At 46.3% G+C, this 17,520-nt stretch overlaps 1 protein-coding gene across 3 annotated transcripts in view; it reads left to right on the top strand.

Annotated features, from left to right (window-relative positions):
* The first annotated feature begins 4,913 nt into the window (after positions 1–4,913).
* Positions 4,914–17,520, top strand: part of USP48 (ubiquitin specific peptidase 48) — a 107,259-nt gene continuing 94,652 nt past the window's right edge. For all 3 annotated transcript variants that reach the window (XM_030805365.1, XM_030805366.1, XM_012498556.2), the window contains exon 1: positions 4,914–5,295. In XM_030805365.1, the coding sequence (XP_030661225.1) occupies positions 5,162–5,295 (134 nt within the window). In that variant the 5' untranslated portion in view covers positions 4,914–5,161. The remainder of the gene's footprint in view (positions 5,296–17,520) is intronic.

Genomic DNA, 17,520 nt, shown 5'->3' with positions numbered 1-17,520 from the left:
ATTAAAAAATTAGGTGGTGCCTGTACTCCTAGCTATAGTATAGCTACTCAGGAGGCTAAGGCAAAAGGATCACTTGAGCCCAGAAGCTTGAGGTTACAATGAGCTATGATCACGACACTCCACTCTAGCCTAGGCAACAGAGCAGATCCATCTCAAAAAAAAAGGTTAAGATAGTAAGTTTTGTTATGTATTTTCTTGCCATAATTTTTTAAAATTTTGCAAACACAAGGGGTACATGTTCTCAGGACCTCTTGATACTGTGCCTCAAGCCAAATAAAATTTTTCAAAAATAAAAATAGGGTTGGAAGTGGTGGTTCATGCCTGTAATCCCAGGACTTTGGGAGGCCAAGGTGGGTGGATCATCTAAAGTCAGGAATTCAAGACCAGCCTGGCCAGCCTGGTGAAACCCTATCTCTACTAAAAATACAAAAATTAGCTGGGTGTGTCTGGGCGCAGTGGCTCACGCCTGTAATCCCAGAACTTTGGGAAGCCGAGGCAGGTGGATTGCCAGAGGTCAAGAGTTTGAGACCAGCCTGACCAACATGGTGAAACCTCATCTCTACTAAAAATACAAAAATTAGCCAGGTGTGCTGGTGGGCACCTGTAATCCCAGCTACTCAGGAGGCTGAGGCAGGAGAATTGCTTGAACCCAGGAGGCAGATGTTGCGGTGAGCTGAGACTGGGTCATTGCACTCCAACCTGGGCGACAGAGCGAGACTCCATCTCAAAAAAAAAATTAGCTGGGTGTGGTGGCAGGCGCCTGTAATCCCAGCTACTTGGGAGGCTGAGGCAGGAGAATCACTTGAACCCAGGAGGTAGAGGTTGCAGTGAGCCAAGATGGCGCCACTGCACTCCAGCCTAGACGATAAAGCGAGACTCAAAAAAATTAATTAATTAATTAAAAAATTAAAAAAATAAAAATAGGCCGTGTGCGGTGGCTCACACCTGTAATCCCAGCACTTTAGGAAGCTGAGACAAGCAGATCACTTGAGGTCAGGAGTTTAAGACAAGCCTGGCCAACGTGGCAAAACCCTATCTCTACTAAAAACACAAAAATTAGCAAGTGTAGTGGTGTGCACCTGGATTCCCAGCTACCTGGGAGGCTGAGGCAGAAGAATTGCTTGAAACCAGGAGGCGGAGGTTGCAGTGAGCCGAGGTTGCACCATTGTGCTCCAGCCTAGGCAACAGTGAGACTCTGTCTCAAAAAAATAAAAATAAATAAATTAAAATTAAAATTAAAATTTTGCAAACATAAGATATTTTAACCACAGTTAGTTCAGACTTTTTTCTCTTTCCACTCCCAACCTCTCCTTCATCACACCTCACTTCATTTCAGGTGGCCACAGGTGTTTTGAAATCCGGCTAGGGAGAGGCCAATTTGGGTTTAGGGCTGGGGGTGAGTATATTTATGGGATTCTGGCCCCTTGTAGGTATAGTTATGTTATTGCTAGGTGCCCCAGATTGCATTCAGGAATATTCCTAATGCCACTGTGCTGTCTTCCTGAGTGTTGTGATCTGAAGGTGCCGAATCCCAGGAGTACAAGGGCATAAATAAAATTTGAAATGCACGAAGCCAGAAATAGTGTCTGGAAAATCCTTCCAAATACACGGCTCACATGTATAAGACATTTTATAGCAGTTGCTCCAAATTTAACAACAATCATTAAGAGTTAAATAATCTTAACAACAATGAATTACAAAACTGAAGGAAAAAAATTCCTAAACTATCACTAATAAAAAACTAATTTTGGGCCGGGCGCGGTGGCTCACGCCTGTAATCCCAGTACTTTGGGAGGCCGAGGCGGGCGGATCACAAGGTCAGGAGATTGAGATCGTCCTGGCTAACACGGTGAAACCCTGTCTCCACTAAAAATATAAAAAATTCTCCGGGCATGGTGGCGGGTGCCTGTAGTCCCAGCTACTCCGGAGGCTGAGGCCGGAGAATGGTGTGAGCCCCGGAGGTGGAGCTTGCAGTGAGCCGAGATCACACCACTGCATTCCAGCCTGGGCGACAGAGCAAGACTCTGTCTCAAAAAAAAAAAAAAACAAACTAATTTTGATCAATCATGGTAGAGGAAAGACTGAATTATCTTTCCAGTCCTGCTATAAAAATATCCTGGTCAGGCGCGGTGGCTCACATCTATAATCCCAGCACTTTGGGAGGCCGAGGTGGGCGGATCACAAGGTCAGGAGTTAGAGACCAGCCTAGCCAACATGATGAAACCCCGTCTTTACTAAAAATACAAAAAAATAGCTGGGCATGGTGGCGGGCGCCTGTAATCCCAGCAACTCAGGAAGCTGAGGCAGGAGAATCGTTTGAACCCAGGAGACGGAAGTTGCAGTAAAGCCAAGATCGCGCCATTGCACTCCAGCCTGGGCAACAGGGCAAGACTCCCTCTCAAAAACAAAACAAAACAAAAAAATCCTCCTGCCCAGGCACAGTGGTTCATGCTTGTAATCCCAGCATTTTGGGAGGTGGAAGTGGGAGGACCGCTTGAGGCTAGGAGTTCTGCACCAGCCTGGGCAACACAGAGACCAAACCCCATCTCTACAAAAAACATAAAAATTAACCAAGAGTGGTGGCATATGCATCTGTAGTCCCAGCTACTTGGGAGGCTGCAGCAGGAAGATTGCTTGAGCCCAGGAGTTCAAGGCTGCAGTGAGCTATGATCATTCCACTGCACTCCGCTCTGGGCAACAGAGCAAGACTCCATCTAGCAAAAAAAAAAAAAATAGAAAATATCACACAGTTGCTGTCACATAAAGAATCAAAAAGTGTGCAGGCAAAAAAAAAAAAAAAAAAAAGAGTAAGCAAAAAAGGCCAGGTGCTGAGGCTCACACCTGCAATCTCAGTGCTTTGGGAGGCTGAGGTGGGAGGATTGCTTGAGCCCAGAAGTTTGAGATCAGCCTGGGCAGCATTGTGAGAACGTGTCTCTATTTAAAGAAAAAAAAAAAGTATTATAGAAGAATGTTCAGCAGTTAATAAAAATTTGTTATTATTTTGGATTTTTTATTATTTGTCTTATTTGTCCTTTTTTTACATTTCGAAACTTATTGGGATTTTTTTCTCATTCTAAATAAACATTCACTTTCACACCTGATTTTTTTTTTTTTTTTTTGAGATGGAATCTCGCTCTATTGCCCAGGCTGGAGTGTAGTGGCAAGATCTCGGCTCACTGTAAGCTCCGCCTCCTGGGTTCACGCCTTTCTCCTGCCTCAGCCTCCGGAGTAGCTGGGACTACAGACGCCCGCCACTACGCCCGGCTATTTTTTTTTTGTATTTTTAGTAGAGATGGGGTTTCACCGCGTTAGCCAGGATGGTCTGGATCTCCTGACCTCGTGATCCGCCCGCCTTGGCCTCCCAAAGTGCTGGGATTACAGGCGTGAGCCACCGCGCCCGGCGGCGAGGTCTTCCTTTCAAGCCATAACTCTCACCTGTCTCTGTCTCAGAAATTGTGGCCCTCTCACGCCAAGCTTTTCTCTTCTGTGCCTTTGCTCCTTGTGGTTTTTTTTTCTGGAATGGTGTCTTTTTTCTATCCTGGCTAACTGCAACTCATCTGTTAAAAGTGGGCTTCGGAATTACTTCTGGGAAGCCTTTTCTCAAGTACCCCGAAGCCTCCCAAGACTGGGATGGGGATCTTTGTATTTCTACCGCTCACTCCCTAACCCACTTCCAAGGGCAGGGACCACATCTTACTTTCTTCTGCCTTCAGTGAATGTTTTTTTGGTTTTTTTGAGGCGGAGTTTTACTCTTGTTGCCCAGGCTGGAGTGCAATGCCGTGATCTCGGCTAACCATAACCTCCGCCTCCCGGGTTCAAGCGATTCTCCTGCCTCAGCCTCCCGAGTTGCTGGGATTACAGGCATGCGCGACAACGCCTTGCTAATCTTGTATTTTTAGTAGAGACGGGGTTTCTCCATTTTGGTCAGGCTGGTCTCGAACTCCTGACCTCAGGTGATCCGCCCACCTCGGCCTCCCAAAGTGCTGGGATTGGATCTTTGAGCCACCGTGCTCGGCCCAGTGAATGTTTATCTAAAGAATTCAGCCTAAGGTTTTCCAGCGGGCAAGCAGTTGAGTCAGAAATTAGCGCTTAGATTCTGGCAGGGCTCTAATTCAAATGCAAAATTCTTAAATATCCTCACTTTAGTAGAGTTCTTTACAGTTTGCAAAACAATTCTCATAAAGCTACTCTTTAAGTCCTGGAGCAGGAGTCGCAGAAAGGAAATGTTTTAAACCAGGAGCTAGAGAGGAACTAGAAAATCCTGGCATAGGGGTAACAGTCTTGAGAAGGGAGCCAACAGCAAACCTGACCCTGCTCACCAGAAAAACTCCACCCTGGCACCTCGGACACCCGCCCGCACGGTCTGCGGCGCACCGAGCCCTCCCACCTCGAAGACTACAAATCCCAGCATGCCTCACAGTGAGTGGCAGGGCGCAGGGCATGCCGGGACACGTAGTCCCACCCTAGCACGGGAACAGGCCGGAACGTCCCATGACGTCAGGAGGGCTCGAGAAAGGAGTTCGGAACCGGTCCAGGCTCAAGTTAAATCTCCCTCTAAACAGCCGACTCTGGTTTCTTTGGCGACTCGGTTTCTACTCTAAACAGGTCCCGCTCCACAGTCTGGGCGGGCCTGTGGTGTGCGTTGAGTAGCCTCTAGCGTGAAAACTTCATGGTTAAAAGGGAAGTACCGGAGGCAAGCAATAGCTTTCGAGGCACTGGTTTGTTAGAGTAGTGGTACGTAGTGCGCCGCCCTGAACGGGGGCTGAGACGCTGCTTTTCCAGCAGCGCCAGTGAGGACGTGGCAAGACTGCCTCGGACGTGCGCTTCCTTTTCCTCAGCCCGTCGGGTTAGAGGCGCGGGAGGCGCAGAGGCTGCTGGGAACGCGCATGCGCCCAGCGCGGCGGGGAGTCCACCTTTAACGTCCGCGGGCGCGGGGTGTGTCGGGTGTCGACGGCGGCGCTTTGCGGCCGGTCGTGCGGGTCGGGCGCGGGCGGGCGCGGCGGCAGTGGCGTGCACAGGTGATTGACTGGCCAGCTGCCTGAAGGAGCGCCGGGTCCTCCTTGCTGGCAGGTGGCGGAGCCCATTGGGGCGGCGGTGCAGACCGCGGCGGCGGCGGCGGCTGCGGCGGTCTGGCTCGAGACGCGTTCCTGGGGCCAAGGCCATGGCCCCGCGGCTGCAGCTGGAGAAGGCGGCCTGGCGCTGGGCGGAGACGGTGCGGCCCGAGGAGGTGTCGCAGGAGCACATCGAGACCGCTTACCGCATTTGGCTGGAGCCCTGCATTCGCGGCGTGTGCAGGTGAGGCCCGCGCACGGCGCCTTGCGGGTCCCTGGCGCCGGACCTTGGAAAGCCCGGGCGGGGTGGGGGAAAGGAAGACGGCAGCCCTTTGCATGCATTTGGGAGGCGCGGAGCCGAGCGAGGTGGTTTCCCCCTTTGCGCCGTCTGCGCGACCTGGGAAACGCAGCCTTCCTGGGCTGTGCGCGGAGGTGATGCTGGCCAAAGCACTTTAGGAAGGTTTGGGTTCCCATCCAGAAGATGGCGGTGGAGATGAAGGCAGGAGCCGAGAGCTTAGCAAGCGTTGATGGCTGGGGTATCTTGGCCACGGCTCTTTCGTTTGTAAAAAGGAACTTTTTGGAAGTGAGCTTCATCACAGTGTATCTTGTTGGTGTTGACACCGAAGGCCTGATCATCTTGGTATTATTTTTGGAGAGGGCAGCTTTAGAAAAAACTGTGGTCAGCCTACGTCATCGATACCCTGCACCCCCGTTGACCTTCCCTCACTCTTTAATCTAGTATTTTTTTTTTAAGCCTTTCTTTGGTCGTTCTGGTTCGACACCACTTTACCGAGTACCAAGTTTGAGCTGTGATAGTGCTGTCCTTCACGTCTGCCCCGCCCTTGAACCTTGCCTTTCCTTAACCCCTTCCTATAGATTGAATCCTTAGGCTTTGCTCCCGTTTATTCCCTTTTTACCACCTTGTAACGCGGGAACTATAGTTTTTGTTTCAGAATGTTGTTGAAATTGACTTGGCCAAGCCGGGCATGCTCAGTAGCCGTCTTTCGGCAGGCATTTAGGAAATGCTTTCTGGAGTTTTTACATTCCGCTGGAGGATCCGGAAGGAATGGAAGTCATGGTCTCTGGCTTTGGAGCTTATAGTCTAGTCTGAGAAGTGAAATAAGTTAGAGAGTTTCTATAAAGCAAACGAATAAGTCCAAGCTCTGGGCGTCTGTCTCACAAGGAGGGTAAATCTGACTTTAACAGTAAGTTCTGGAATGATTGAAGTCTGTATATAATAGAAATAATCAAGCTTCAGTCAGTTTCTCAACGTAATTAGTTTCCAGACTAACCAAATAATGTAAACTGTTAATAGTTCTGGTGGTTTTTGAGACAGGGTCTCACTCTGTCACCCAGGCTGGAGTGCAGTGGCACGAGCTCAGCTCACTGCAACCTCCGTTTCCCAGGCTCAAGCGATCCTCCCACCTCAGCCTCCGGAGTAGCTGGGATTAGAGGCACGGGCCACCACGCCCGACTCAGTTTTGTGTTTTTAGTAGAGACAGGTTTTCGCCATGTTGGCCAGGCTGCTCTCGAGCTCTGGGCTCAAGCGGTCTGCCCACCTCTTCTGGGATTACAGGCGTGAGCCACCATGCTGAGCCAGTTTCTGATTATTTATTTATTTATTTTTTGAGACGGTGTTTCGCTCTTATTGCCCAGGCTGGAGTGCAATGGCACGATCTCGGCTCACCGCAACCTCCGCCTCCTTGGTTCAAGCGATTCTCCTGCCTCAGCCTCCTGAATAGCTGGGATTACAGGCAGGCACCATCATGCCTGGCTAATTTTTTTTTTTTTTTTTTGTATTTTTAGTAGAGACAGGGTTTCTCCATGTTGGTCAGGCTGGTCTCGAACTCCTGACCTCAGATAATTTGACTGCCTTGGCCTCCCAAAGTGCTGGGATTATAGGCGTGAGCCACCGCCCGCCGGGCCGATACTTTTCTTTTTTTTTTTTTCGAGACAGCGTCGTGAGACGCTGGATAAATTTTAAAAAATAAAATTTTAAAATAAAATTTTTAAAAGAAAAAAAGAATAGGCCAAGCGCGGTGGCTCCTGCCTGTAATCCCAGCACTTTGGGAGGCCGAGTCGGGCGGATCACGAGGTCAGGAGTTCGAGACCAGCCTGGCCAGCATGGTGAAACCCCGTTCTCTACTAAAAATACAAAAATTAGCCGGGGGTTGTGGCGGGCGCCTGTAATCCCAGCTACTGGGGTGGCTGAGGCAGGAGAATCGCTGGAACCCGGGAGGTGGAGGTTGCAGTGAGCTGAGATCACGCCACTGCACTCCAGCTTGGGCAACAGGGCGAGACTCCGTCTCAAAAAAAAAAAAAAAAAGTTATCTATCTTAGCTCTGTATGCACTGTATTTTCTGCCTCTAAATTTCCCTATTCTGGACATTTCATATAAATGGAATCCTAAACTACGTGGACTTTTGTGACCGATTTCCTTTACTTATGTATTTAAGGGTCATCCATGTTGTAGCATGTTTCAGCACTTCATTTCATTAAAAAAAATACCTGGGAAATACATGTAACAGTGTTTACCATCTTAAAGTGCACAATTCGTTGGGTTTCAGTACCTTTATAGTGTTGTACAACCATCACCGCTGTCTGGTTCCAGAACTTTTCATTATCCTAAAAGGAAACTGAGCATCTGTTAGTCACTTCCCATTTTCCCCCCTCGCCCAGCCCCTGGCAACTGCTAATCTACTTTCTGTCTCTGGATTTCCCTATTAATATTTCATAGCAATGGAATTATATAGTACGTGGCCATTTGTGTCTGGTTTTACTTAGCATAATGTTTCCAAGGGTTATCCCTGCTGCGCATGTGTCAGTACTTTATTCCTTACGGCTGAGTAGTATTCCATTTTATGGATAATACCACATTTTATGTATCTATTCATCAGTTGAGGGACATTTTGATTATTTCCACCTTTTGGTTATTTTGAGTAGTACTCTGAACATTTGCATACAAGTTTTGGTCTGAACATCTGATTTCAGTTCTTTACCTGGGAGTGGAATTACTGGGTCATACACAGTCAATTCTGTGTTTAACTTACTGAACCGCGAAACTTTTCCACAGTGGTTGTACCGATTTACATTCCCACCAGTGATGTATGAGGGTTCAAATGCCTCATCATCCTCATAAACAGGTACTATTTTCTGTTTTTCTGATTAGGCCCTCCTAGTTGGGTGTAAAGTGATATATCTTTGTGGTTTTGATTTGCATTTTCCTAGTGACTAATGAGTTCAGTGTCTTTTCATGTGCTTCTTGCCTCTTTTCCTTTTATTAATCAATAATATGCCATCATATCTCTGTATCTACCACATTTTTTATTTGCATTCATCTGCTGATAGACATTTGGGTCATTTCTACTTTTTGGTTGTTACAATGTTGCTATGAACATTCGTGTAGTAGTTTTTGTGGGCATTTGTTTTTATTTCTCGTGGTTATAGAAGTGGGATTGTTGGGTTGCGTGGTAACTTTTAACTTTTTTTTTTAATTATTATTATTTTTTTGAGACGGAGTCTCTCTGTGTTGCCCAGGCTGGAGTGCAGTGGCGCCATCTCGGCTCACTGCAACCTCTGCTTCCTAGGTTCAAGCGATTCTTGTGCCTCAGCCTCCCAAGTCTCTGGGATTACAGGCGCCCACCACCACACCCAGCTAATTTTTTGTATTTTTTAGTAGAGACTGGGTTTTGCCAAGTTGGCCAGGCTGGTCTTGAACTCCTGACCTCAGGTGATGCACCTGCCTCGGCCTCCCAAAGTGCTGGGATTGCAGGCTTGAGCCACCGCACCCAGCTCTTTTAACTTTTATTTATTTGTTTATTTTTAATGAGGTCTCACTCTGTAACCCAGACTGGATTGCAGTGCAATCATGGCTCACTGCAGCCTTGAACTCCTGGGCTCAAGCAATCCTTCCGCCTCAGCCTCCTGCCACTACAGGCACATGCCACAACACGAGGCTAATTAAACAAAATTTTTTTGCCGGGCGTGGTGGCTCACGCCTGTAATCTCAGCACTGTGGGAGGCTGAGGCTGGCGGATTACGAGGTTAGGAGATTGAGACCATCCTGGCTAACATGGTGAAACTCTGTCTCTACTAAAAATACAAAAAATTAGCCGGGCATGGTGGCGGATGCCTGCAGTCCCAGCTACTCGGGAGGCTGAGGCAGGAGAATGGCATAAACCCGGAGGCAGAGGCAGGAGAATGGCATGAACCCAGGAGGCAGAGCTTGCAATGAGCCGAGATTGCGCCACTGCACTCCAGCCTGGGTGACAGAACGAGACTCCGTCTCCAAAAAAAAAAAAACATTTGTGGAAATGGAGTCCCACTTTGGTGCCCAAGCTGGTCTTGAACTCCTTGCTTCAAGTGATCCTCCTACCTTGGCCCCCTAAAATGCTTGGATTGCATGAATGAAGCTGTTCATGGCCTTTTTTTGGCTTTTTTTTTTTTTTTTTTTTTTAAGATGAGGGTCTTGCTATGTTGTGTAGGCTGTCCTTGAACTCCTGGGCTCAATCGATCCTCCTGCCTCAGCTTCCCTGGTAGCTGGGACTATAGGCATGAACCGTCATGTCTGTGTTTAATATTTTGAGGAATTGTCAGGTTACTTTCCAGAGTGGCTGCACTATTTTACATATTCACAAGCAGTATATCAGGATTCCAACTGCTCTACGTCCCTATACTTGTTACTGCCTTTTTTCTTTTAGCCATGCTAGTGGGTGTGAAGTGGTGTATTGTTTTGATTTGTGTTTCATTGATGACTAATCATGTTAAACATCTTTTTGTGTACTTATTGGCCAATCATATATCTTTTTTGGAGAAATGTCTGTTTAAATCCTTTGCGTGCTTTTAAATTGAGTTGCCTTTTTATTATTGAGTTGTGATCTTTTTTTGGTCTTGTTTCTGTTTTGTTTTTTTTTTTTTTTGAGATGGAGTCTCGCTCTGACCCAGGCTGGAGTGCAGTGATGCCATCTCGGCTCTCTGCAACCTCTGCCTCCCAGGTTCAAGTGATTCTCCTGCCTCAGCCTCCCGAGTAGCTGGGACTACAGGCGCACACCATCATGCCTAGCTAATTTTTTTTGTTTTTGGTGTATTTAGTAGAGACGGGGTTTCACCATGCTGGCCAGGCTGGTCTCAAACTCCTGACCTTGTGATACGCCCACCTCAGCCTCCCAAAGTGCTAGGATTACAGGCGTGAGCCACTGCATCCAGCCAAGTTGTGTTCTTTATATATACTGCATATAAGTCCCTTATTAGATATATGATTTGCAAATATTTTTCTAATTTCTATGGCTATTAATTTTATTGGTGGTATCATTTTCAGTACAAAAGCTTTTAATGTTGATGTAGTCCAATTTCTTCTTCTTCTCCTCTTCTTATTCTTATTAACAAAGCAGGGTTCTTGCTTTGTTGCCCAGCCTGGAGTGCAGTGGTGTGATTGTAGCTCACTGTAGCCTTCAACTCCTGGGCTCAAGTGATCTTTTTGCAACATCCCCAGTAGGTACAACTGCAGATTGCACCACCACACCCAGCTGATTTTTTTGGTATTTTTTGTAGAGTCGGGTTCTTGCTATGTTACCCAGGCTGACCTTGAACCTTTAGCTTCAAGCAGTCCTGCTTCAGCTTCCCAGAGTACTGGGATTACAGGTGTGAACCACCTGGCCCCAACATTGTACTATTTTTTTTTTATGCTTTTGGTCTTGTAAGAAGCCACACCTCACCCAAGGTTTGAGCAGTTTCAATTAATGAATTAGTTAATTTTATCAGACAAGGTCTGGCTCTGTTGCCCAGGCTGGAGTACAGTGGTACAGCCTTGGCTCAATGCAACCTCTGCCTCCCAGGGGCTCAAGCCATCCTCCTACTTCAGCCTCCCGAGTAGCTGTGACTACAAGCATGCTCCACCACACTCGGCTAATTTTTGGTGTTTTTTTTTCCCAGATAGAGTCTGGCTCTGTTGTCCAGGCTGAGTGTAGTGGTGCAATCTTGGCTCACTGCAACCTCCGCCTCCCAGGTTCAAGCGATTCTCCTGCCTCAGCCTCCTGAGTAGCTGGGATTACAGGCATGCACCACCACACCTGGCTAATTTTTTTTTCTTCTTTGAAACAGAATTTCACTCTTGTTGCCCTGGCTGGAGTGCAGCAGTGCAAACTTGGCTCGCTGCAACCTCCGCCTCCTGAGTTCAAGCAGTTCTCCTGCCTCAGCCTCCTGAGTAGCTGGGATTGCAGGCACCATGCCCGGCTAATTTTTGTATTTTTAGTAGAGATGGGATTTTGCCATGTTGGCCAGGCTGGTCTCGAACTCCTGACCTCAGGTGATCCCCCTGCCTTGGCCTCCCAAAGTGGTGGGATTACAGGCGTGAGCCACTGTGCCTGGCCCTGTCAGCTTTTATTTAGATATCCAAAAAGCTCTCTTTCTACTCACTTTCTTCTTTTTTTTTTTTGAGACAAGACAGTATTCACTTTCTCCTTTTTTATAGAGACAGAGTCTTGTCACGTTGCCCAGGCTGGTCTCAAACTCCTGGGCTCTAGCAGTCCTCTCTCCTCAGCCTCCTAAATTGCTGGGATTCCAGGCATGAACCTTTCTCCTTTTGTTTATTTCTTCTCTTTGCAAGAAGAGATTAAATAAATAAACAGTATCACCAATATGTATTTTTCATACTTTATGCAACAATTTGTTATGAGATACCAAAGCTGAAGAATGAGGTGTTTGACCATATTCAAAGACTACATGTGTCAGGACTGTTTACATTTCTGAAAGTCCTTAGGACAATCACAGGATGAAAGCAGTGTGTACTAAATCCTCTGTCCACAGAATTCTGCAAATATTGTGTGTCTTGAGGGCAGACTTGTTTGTTAACAGTGAGGTTGGTGGTCAAGTAAGTTCCTGGAAGTAAAATTGTTGGCTAAGGGATGTGTGTTTTTCATTTTGATCCATATTGCTAAATTGCCCCTCAGAATGAGGGTTTCTCTTTACATTTCCCTGTCAGTGCGTAAGAGTATCTTACATTTACATCATACCCTCACCAACATAATGTGTTAGTCACACTTTTTGATCTAAGTGCAAAGGGTTTCATATGTTTAATATGTATTCCTTTTGTTACAATTTCTTTTTGTTACAGTTAACCTTTCGATGTGAAATTTGTTTTGTTTTGTTTTTGAGGCAGGGTTTTACTGTGTTGCTTAGGCTGGTCTCAAACTCCTGGGCTCAAGGCATCTTCCTTCCTCAGCTTCCTGAATAGCTGAGATTACAAGTGCATGTCACCATGCCCAGCCTTGATATGAATTTTCAAAGACTGGATTTACTTATGCTTCCAGCGGTGTATACGGAGTACAGTGTCTGTTTTGTTCTCATTAGGGAAACATCATATGACTATTACCAAATTAAAACATTACAGAAATGTGTGAAGCACTCTAGAAAGCCAGTGTCATGCCATCTTACTTCAGTGGCTTTGTAGCTCTAGTCCCAAAACCCTGATGAGGGCCATGCACGGTGGCTCACGCCTGTAATCCCAACACTTTGTTAGGCCGAGGTGGGAGGATTACTTGAGGTCAGGAGTTTGAGACCAGTCTGGTCAACATGGCAAAAACCCATTTCTACTAAATTAGCCGGGCATGGTGGTGGCATACACCTGTAATTCCAACTACTCAGGAGGCTGAGGCGCAAGAATTGCTTGAACCCAGGAGGTGTAGGTTGCAGTGAGCCGAGATTGAGCCACTGCACTCCAACCTGGGTGACAGAGTGAGACTCTGTCTTGATAAAAACCAACCAACCAAACAAAATAACCCTAATGAGGACCCATAGTTCCAGCTACACTGGAGACTGAGGTGGGAGGATGGCTTAAGCTTGGGAGGTGGAGGTTGCAGTGAGCCAAGACCATGCCACTGCACTCCAGCTTGGGCGACAGAGCAAGACCCTGTCTCAAAGGAAAAAGAACAAAAGGGAGTCACAATACATACTTTGTTGCAACTTGTTTCTATTATTCATGCATGTAGAGCTGCCTTATTTATTTATTTATTTTTGAGAGAATCTTGCTTTGTTGCCCAGGCTGGAGTGCAGTGTGTGATTTTGGCTCGCTGCAACCTCCGCCTCCCAGGTTCAAGTGATTCTTGGGCCTCAGCCTCTGGAGTAGCTGGGACTACAGGCATGGGCCACCATGCTTGGCTAATTTTTGTAGTTTAGTAGAGGTGGGGTTTCACCATGTTGGCCAGGCTGGTCTCAAACTCCTGACTTCAGGTGATCTGCCCGCCTCAGCGTCCCTAAGTGTTGGGATTACAGGCGTGAGCCACTGCACCTGGCTATTCTTTTTTTTGTTGTTGTTTGTTTGTTTGTTTGTTTGTTTGTTTTGAGACAGAATCTTGCTCTGTTGCCAGGCTGGAGTACAGTGGCGTGATCTCGTCTCACTGCATCCTCCACCTCCTGGGTTCAAGCGATTCTCCTGCCTCAGCCTCCCGAGTAGCTGGGACTACAGGGGTGCCCCACCACACTCGGCTAATTTTTGTATTTTTAGTAGAGATGTGGTTTCATCGTGTTGGTCAGGATGGTCTCGATCTCCTGACCTCGCGATCTGCCCACCTTGGCCTCCCAAAGTGCTGGGATTACAGGTTTGAGCCACTGCGACCGGTCCTATTCTTTTTTAAAACATATTCTTATGTATGTTTATGGTATATAACATAGCATACATACAGATAGTGAAATGGTAACTGTAGTGAAGCAGATTGACATCTATTATCTCACAGTTACAAATTTTGTGTGTGGCAAGAGAAGCTAAAATCTCATTTAGCAGGAGCCCCAAATACATACCTGCCTTATTATTATTATTATTATTATTATTATTATTATTATTATTTTGAGATGGAGTCTCACTCTGTCACCCAGGCTGGAGTGCAGTGGCGCTATCTGCTCTCACTGCAACCTCCACCTCCTGGGTTCAAGCGATTCTCCTGCCTTGGCCTCCCGAGTAGCTGGGATTACAGGTGCATGCCACCATACCCACCTAATGATTGTATTTTTAGTAGAGCCACCGCACCCAGCCAGTTACATAGTTTTTTAAAAATAGAGATGGGGTCTTGCTATGCTGCCCTGACTGGTCTTGAATTCCTGGCTTCAAGCAGTCCTTCCACCTTGCCCTCCCAAAGTGCTGGGATTACAGGTGTGAGCCACTGTGCCTAACCTGCATTATAATTTACTTAACCAGTTTCCTGTTGATGGACTTTGGGGTTTCTGGTTTTTGATAATACAACCTGTGCTGCCCTAGCCAGCCCTCTGCATCGATCTTGAGTGTTGAGTGAGTGTTTTCACTTAGGTTGCTAGATGAGAAATTGCTGAGGTAAAGGGACCGTTTAGAATTTTGATAGATGCCAAAAGTTCGTACCATTTTTCCTGGTCCTCTGGAGTGAGTGTGCCTATTGCCTTATTCAAAACATTCCTATTCCCAACTTCCATCTGATTAGCGAAAAATAGCATCTTATTTTCATTTGCCATATTTTGCTGGTGACATTGAGCATCTTTTTAATTTTATTTTTTAGTTTTATAGAGATAGGATCTCGAGTTGGCCAGGCTGGTGTTGAACTCCTGGGCCCAAGAGATCCTCAGCCTTGGCCTCCCAAAGTGCTGGGATTACAGGCTTGAGCCACTGCATCCCGTCTCCTTTTTATATTTACTTGCCATTTGTATTTCTCCTGTGAATTGTGTGTTCTGGATTGTTGGTCATTTTCTTACTGATTTTCAAGAGCTTATTGAGTATTTCCTTTTTTTTTTTTTTTTTTTGAGATGGAGTCTCAGTCTGTCGCCCAGGCTGGAGTGCAATGGTGTGATCTCAGCTCACTACAACCTCTGCTTCCTGGGTTCAAGCGATGCTCCTGCCTCAGCCTCCCAAGTAGCTGAGACTATAGGTGCCTGCCACTATGCCTGGCTAATTTTTGTAGAGACAGGTTTCACTATGTTGGCCAGGCTGGTCTTGAACTCCTGACCGTGTGATCCGCCTGCCTCAACCTCCCAAAGTGCTGGATTACAGGCATGAGCCATCGCGCCTAGCCGAATATTTCTTTTTTCTTTCTTTCTTTTTTTTTTTTTTTTGAGACAGAGTCTCGCTCTGTTTCCCAGGCTGGAGTGCTGTGGTGTGATCTCAGCTCACTGCAACCTTTGCCTCCCAGGTTCGAGCTATTCTTTTGCTTCAGCCTCCCAAGTAGCTGGGATTACAGTTCCGTACCACCACTCCTGGCTAATGTTTGTATTTTCAGTAGAGATGGGGTTTCACCATGTTGGCCAGGCTGGTCTTGAATTCCTGACCTCAGGTGATCCACCGGCCTTGGCCTCTCAAAGTGCTGGGATTATAGGCGTGAGCCACCATGCCCGGCCTAGTTTTTTTTTTTTTTTTGAGATGGAGTCTCGCTCTGTCGCCCAGGCTGGAGTGCAGTGACACGATCTCGGCTCACTGCAAGCTCCGCCTCCCAGGTTCACGCCATTCTCCTGCCTCAGCCTCCCAAGTAGCTGGGTCTACAGGCGCCCACCACCACGCCCGGCTAATTTTTTGTATTTTTAGTAGAGACGGGGTTTCACCGTGTTAGCCAGGATGGTCTCGATCTCCTGACCTCGTGATCTGCCCGCCTCGGCCTCCCAAAGTGCTGGAATTACAGGCATGAGCCACCGTGCCCGGCCCGGCCTAGTTTATTGAATATTTCTGTTGAAGATATTTTCTGTGGTATTTTTGGGCTTTGTGGGCTTTTTTCCTTTTGGTACGTTAGTTTTTGATTTTTTTATGTGGTAAAATTTATGAATGCTTTTTTTAATGGTTTCTGGATTTCCCAATTCTGAGGTTATAAAAATATTCACTCATGTTGTGTTTTAGTACTGATGGTTTACTTTTATGCAACCTTTATGTTTTTATAATTTAATTTGATTTATGGATTGAGGTAGGGATCCATCAATATTTTATTTTGCTTTTTACCAAATGGCTACTCAGTTGTCTTAAACCATTTATTGAACAATTCAGTCTTTTTCCTCACCAGTTAAAAAGCCACCTTTATTACATGGCAAATTCCCATATTTACTTGAGTTTATTTCTCAGCCCTTTTTTTTTTTTTTTTTTGAGATGGAGTTTCGCTCTTGTTGCCCAGGCTGGAGTTCAACGGCACAATCTCGGCTCACCGCAACTTCCACCTCCTGGGTTCAAGCGATTCTCCTGTCTCATCTCCCTGAGTAGCTGGGATTACAGGCATGTGCCACCACGCCCGGCTAATTTTGTATTTTTAGTAGAGACGGAGTTTCTCCGTGTTGGTCAGGCTGTTCTTGAACTGTCGACCCCAGGTGATCTGCCTTGGCCTCCCAAAGTGTTGGGATTATAGGTTTAAGCCACCGTGCCCAGCCTCTCAACCCTGTTTTTTTTGCCATTGATTAATTTCGTTGAATACTCTGTACTGATACCACAATTCTAATTATTTTATAATACTTAAAAAAATCTGATAAGGCAAGACCTTAATTCCTTTTAGAATTTTTCTCATGGTTCTCATGAAAAATAAATAAATAAATAAATAAATAATTTATAATTAATCGTTATATTATTTATAATTATAAAAATAATTATAAATTATAATTAATATATTATTAATTAATAATAATTTATTTTTTGAGACGGAGTCTCACTCTGTCGCCCAGGCTGGATTGCAGTGGCGCGATCTTTGCTCACTTCAGCCTCCATCTCCCGGGTTCAGGCGATTCTCCTGCCTCAGCCTCCCAACTAGCTGGGACTACAGGCACACACCACCACTCCTGGCTACTTTTTGTATTTTTAGTAGAGATGGGGTTTCACCATGTTGGCTGGGTTTGTCTTGATTTCGAAAATTTATTTAAAAAATTATTTGTATTTTAGTTGTTTTTTGAGGCAGTCTTGCTCTGTCACCTAGGCTGGAGTGCAGTGCCACAATCTTAGCTCACTGCACCCTCTACCTCCTGGGTTCAAGTGATTCTTGTGCCTCAGCCATCTGAGTAGCTTGGATGACAGGCATGTGCCATCATGCCTGGCTAATTTTTTTGTATTTTTTAGTAGAGATGGGGTTTCACCATCTTGGCTAGGCTGGTCTTCAACTCTGGGCCTCAAATGATCTGCCTGCCTCGGTGTCCCATAATGCTGGGATTACAGGCATGAGCCACTGTACCCAGCTTGAAAATTTATTTTTTTACATACAGAAAAGCACACAAATCATAAGAATAACACTTGATTGGCCGGGTGCAGTGGCTCATGCCTGTAATCTCAGCACTTTGGGAGGCCGATGCAGGTGGATCACCTGAGGTCAGGAGTTCGAGACCAGTCTGGCCAATATGGTGAAACCCTGTCTGTACTAGAAATACAAAAAATTAGCTGGGCATGGTGGTGCACGCCTGTAGTCCCAGCTACTCAGAAGGCTGAGGCAGGAGAATCGCTTGAACATGGGAGGCGGAGGTTGCAGTGAGCCGAGATCATGCCTCTGCACTCCAGCCT

This window comes from Nomascus leucogenys, chromosome 24 (genome assembly GCF_006542625.1).
Source record: "Nomascus leucogenys isolate Asia chromosome 24, Asia_NLE_v1, whole genome shotgun sequence".
Lineage (NCBI taxonomy): Eukaryota > Metazoa > Chordata > Mammalia > Primates > Hylobatidae > Nomascus > Nomascus leucogenys.
This window is presented reverse-complemented; position numbering and strand designations above follow the sequence as displayed.